General features: G+C 37.0%; 2 protein-coding genes and 1 pseudogene across 2 annotated transcripts; 2 read left to right on the top strand and 1 right to left on the bottom strand.

The window, feature by feature from the left end:
- Positions 1-283: 283 nt before the first annotated feature.
- LOC143205629 (histone H3-like) lies at positions 284-694 on the bottom strand (annotated as a pseudogene).
- Positions 695-965: 271 nt separating this feature from the next.
- On the top strand, positions 966-1277 carry LOC143205501 (histone H4-like). The gene has a single exon (XM_076418668.1). It carries the CDS (start codon positions 966-968, stop codon positions 1275-1277), a length of 312 nt encoding a protein of 103 aa, XP_076274783.1.
- A 2783-nt stretch (positions 1278-4060) lies between these two features.
- Positions 4061-4372, top strand: LOC143205500 (histone H4-like). Its single transcript, XM_076418667.1, has one exon. The coding sequence runs from the start codon at positions 4061-4063 to the stop codon at positions 4370-4372; it is 312 nt and encodes a 103-aa protein (XP_076274782.1).
- Positions 4373-5090: the final 718 nt, after the last annotated feature.

The following is a 5090-nucleotide window of genomic DNA, read 5'->3' on the forward strand; positions in this document are numbered from 1 at the left end:
AGCCTTGAATATCATAAAGGAGAAAACGGTTCTTTTCAGAGCCACAATTTAGATAAATAAAAAAAGAAATAATCTTTAAAAAATTCCAGTATATTGTAGTATCCAATATTGAAATACAAATTTTGACTTTTAGTGAAGTGTTTATTTAAAAATGGATAAAAGAATATTAATTGAAATATCTTCTTTTTGTTTAATTAAATTTAGGTGGTTCTGAAAAGAACCGTTTTTTTTTCTTTTGCAAAATACGAATATAATTAGTGTATTATAAATGATAGAAAATAGTTTAGGCACGTTCGCCTCTGATACGTCTGGCTAGCTGAATATCCTTGGGCATGATAGTTACTCGCTTTGCATGTATCGCAGATTAATTAGTATCCTCAAAAATACCGACTAAATAAGCTTCGCTGGCCTCTTGTAAAGCCATCACCGTCGAATTCTGAAAACGTAAATCGGCCTTGAAGTCTCGAGCGATTCCGGGAACCAATCGTTGGAAAGGTAATTTCCTAATCAATAATTCGGTGCTCTTTTGATAACGACGAATCTCCCGCAAAGCTACCGTCACGGGTCGGTAGCGATATGGTTTTTTAACGCCACCGGTAGCTGGAGCGCTTTTCCTGGCCGCTTTGGTAGCCAATTGTTTCCTAGGAGCTTTACCTCCTGTTGATCTTCGCGCAGTTTGCTTGGTACGAGCCATATTTTTAAATTAGAGATAATGAGAATAAGTATCAAACGCAAACGACGGCGACCCCTTTCGAACTGATTTTGTCATAAAATCAGAGAGTCCTTTTTATAACGTGTTATCTAATCTGATTGGTCCGTTTTGTGCTAGTGGGCGGAACTCAATCCCAAGTCTACAAAACCGGGCTGACTGAAAACAATCGACAACAGTTGTCCGAAGCACTTGTGTTGTGGGCGCGCTACTTATTCGAGATCATTTAATATTTTTTGTTTAGATTCGATAAAATATGACTGGCGGAGGTGAAGGTGGTAAAGGTTTGGGAAAAGGAGGAGCCAAACGGCATCGTAAAGTGCTTCGTTATAATATCCAAGGTTTTACGAAGCCCGCCATCAGAAGATTGGCTAGACGAGGCGGCGTAAAACGTATATCTGGTCTGATTTACGAAGAGACCAGGGGTGTTATAAAAGTGTCCTTCGAAAACGTGATCAGAGATGCCGTTACATATACCGAACACGCCAAAAGGAAAATCGTTACCGCAATGGTTGTAGTATACACCTTGAAACGCCAAGGACGTACATTATACGGGTTTGGAGGTTAAGCCACATAGTTTATTCGCGAACTAACATGAAACGTGATACTCAAAATTAATTTTACAAAAATTAAACAACGGTTCTTTCCAGAACCACAAATTTGTCAATATTTAAAAAATTGAAGCTCTATTAGGTTTAACTATAACCTTATAATCATTACAATCATCATAGTTTTATCTAAAATAATAATTTATGTACAATTCACAGCATTAATGCTGTAATTCCGTATCGTAAACGTGGCAAATATAAAACGGGTAATATCGAGAGATCAACAGAAGAGATATCGATGATGGCCGATTTCGATTGGCCCTAATTATTTGACGGTTTGGATTCCAAAACTCTATACTTACTTAATCGACCGACCCACTAATTCATCTTTAATTACATATATTATATACAAGGCGCGATGTCATAATACGGTTGATTTTACTAAAGGAGAACCGCTAGAAAAATCTTTCACACCCAAAAAACAATCTTTAAAATACTTAAACTGTTTATTAGGGTATTTTAAATAATTAGTAAAAGCAAGTTATAATATGTGTTTTAATATTAATTTTTTTTTTGTTTTATTATATTGGTGGTCCTGAAAATGACCGATAGTTAAAAGGTTTTTGTACGACTCAAAAGCCCTAAGGCTCATGTAACTTATTTGGTTTTACTATCTGCTTTTTTCGGTAACAATACGGCCTGGATGTTTGGTAGAACGCCGCCCTGGGCTATGGTAACACCGGAGAGGAGTTTTTCAGTTCTTCGTCATTTCTGATGGCCAATTGTAAATGATTAGGGATAATCCTTGTTTTCTTGTTGTCTCTAGTGGCGTTACCTGCCAACTCGAGAAATTCGGCCGCCAAATATTCCATTACGGCAGCTAAGTAGACGGGAGCACCGGCCCCTTCGCGTTCGGGGTAATTTCCTTTCCTTAGAAGTCGGTGAATACGACCGACAGGAAATTGTAATCCTGCGCGATTGGAACGAGGCTTCGCCTTTCCCTTCGCTTTTCCACCTTTACCACGTCCGGATATGTTAATCTCGATCGTTGTTAGGTACTGCTAACCTTTAAATCAAAAACGATACTGGAAATTTCTTACAGATTTTGTTCGCGAGCGAAACTTGGTATATTATACGCGACCAACCAGACTTTAACTCGGGATGTGGGCGGGGCTTAGAAGTGTTCCTTGGAATGTTATAATTTCTAGAATAAAAGGCATTTTTTTTAGTTAAGTATTCTTTGAGGTACGTGAGACGTCGTGATTTTTATTTCGAAATGCCACCAAAGATAAGCGGTAAGGCGGCCAAGAAAGCCGGAAAAGTCCAGAAAAATATCTCTAAGAGCGACAAGAAAAAGAAACGCATGAGGTAGGAAAGCAATGCGATTTACATATACAAAGTTTTATAGCAGGTTTATCCCGATACGGCTATTTCCAGCAAGGCCATGTCGATTATGAATTCTTTCGTGCACGATATATAAAAAAGGATAGCCGCCGAAACGTCGCGCCTCGCCCATTACAATAAAAAATCGACCATCACGAGCAGAGAAATCCAAACCGCCGTTAGGTTATTGCTACCCGGTGAATTGGCTAAGCACGCCGTTAGTGAAGGTACCAAAGCTGCCACTAAATATACCACTTCTGATGATCATAATAATATGAAGGGGGGAAAACGGCTCTTTTCAGAGCCCGAAAATGTTTAAAGAAAAAAAAAAGAAATAAACTACTATTAAGAAGAAAGGATATATACGAAGTGAAGTAAATTAAAATAAAATAATCGTTCATAAAAATGTTAAAATACCCACAAAAAATAATTTATTTTATATATTCATTCCTTTACGGTAGCATAATAACAGTATATGTGATACTACTTTCTTATCGTGATATAAACTTCAAGTCAATCCAGCAGGTGTTCACACCTTATTTACTAAGGATTTCTCAATATTCACAATATATTTGTGAGAATAATGCACTAAATTCAATTCACAAATATCATAGCTAAAGCGTTATATACACAGAAAAAAATATTAATCTCCTTTTTCTAACAGAAGAAGGTGTTTCTTAAAAGAACCGTTTTTTTTATATAAATACAGAAAACGACTTTAATATATAACCGTCATAGCATTTATGCACGTTCGCCTCTAATACGTCTGGCTAATTGAATGTCCTTAGGCATGATACAGGTTACTCGTTTAGCATGGATCGCACACAAATTGGTGTCTTCAAAGAGACCAACCAAATAGACCTCGCTATCTTCTTGCAAAGCCATGACTGCCAAACTTTGGAACCGCAAATCGGTCTTGAAATCCTGAGCGATTTCGCGAACCAATCGTTGGAAAGGCAATTTCCTAATCGATAATTCGGTACTCTTCTGATAGCGTCGGATTTCTCTTAGAGCGACCGTACAAGGTCTGTAACGATGCGATTTTTTAACATCACCGGTACCGGGAGCGCTTTTGCTGGCTATGTTTTCCGGGAGCCTTACCTCCGGTTGATTTTCTAGCAGTTTACTTGTTACGAGCCATCGTCTAAACGAGTTTGACTTCAAACGTATAGGAAGAATTACAACAGCAACCGCCAATGGACTTTATGAAACTGATCGAAGGTGTCAAAGAAATCTCCCTTTTTATAATGTGTGAAGATATTCTGATTGGTCCAGCTAGCATCTGTGGGCGGGACCCGATTCGAACTCAACAAAACCTATGGTTGGATTTGAAATTGAAACAGTTACCTGTAGTATTCGAGGTGTACAACGCACAATTCGATTATAAATTTGATTTTTTTAATACTAAATTGAATAAATCATGACGGGCAGAGGTAAAGGTGGTAAAGGTTTGGGAAAAGGAGGCGCTAGGCGGCATCGCAAAGTGCTTCCTGATAATATCCAAGGTATTACGAAACCCGCCATCAGAAGATTGGTTAGACGAGGCGGCGTAAAACGTATATCTGGTCTGATTTACGAAGAGACCAGAGGTTTTTTAAAAGTGTTTTTGGAAAAGGTCATCAGAGATGCCGTTACATATACCGAACACACCAAAAGGAAAACCGTTATCGCAATGGATGTAGTATACGCCCTCAAACGCCAAAGACGAACTCTATATGGATTTTGCGGTTAAATAAAGTATTATATATACTGACCAATTAAAACAGAACAACGTATCTATTCGACTAAAGAAAACAACGGTTCTTTTCAGAGCCACAATTTTACTACCATTAAAAAAAGAAATTTATTATTCGAATATGGACTAAGATGATAAATTATGATGTTAAATTTTATAAAATATTTGCTCCATTATTCTAAGATTTACTTGCAAAGTAACAAATATACTGCATTATAATAGACGATCGTAATATAAAAAGATAGGCAAAGTTTAAGATAAGATTTCATATTAAATGTAAATGATAGATTCCTTAAGATTTCAAAGAGGAAACGGTAGTTTTACGCGCGTATGTATGGAGATAAACGCTCTGCCTACGTATTACCTACGCCTTTTATGTATTTATTGATGTAATAAAAATTGATAGTTTCAAAGAGATAACTATTTATGAAAACAGATTTCAACTAAAGAAGCAGAGTAAGCTAAAATATATATGAGCATTGTACCGGTAGAGAAGGGTTTGACGCGATATTTTCATAGAAGTCTCGATATCGTTGCTCACTCGATACGTTCAATTGTAACCCAGAGTTCGGATGGTATTAAGAAACCGTTAAAAAAGAAGTATATTAGTATAGGATCGGTAATTTTTTCATGTTATTGTTTCCTTGGAGTTAATTCGACAACGGTACGTTTCGATATAGATTCGTTTTGGACAATGAACAATCTGTACGGCATC

This window comes from Rhynchophorus ferrugineus, unplaced genomic scaffold (genome assembly GCF_030347505.1).
Source record: "Rhynchophorus ferrugineus isolate W39M unplaced genomic scaffold, kcgeb_rfMv2 rfM12, whole genome shotgun sequence".
NCBI lineage: Eukaryota > Metazoa > Arthropoda > Insecta > Coleoptera > Curculionidae > Rhynchophorus > Rhynchophorus ferrugineus.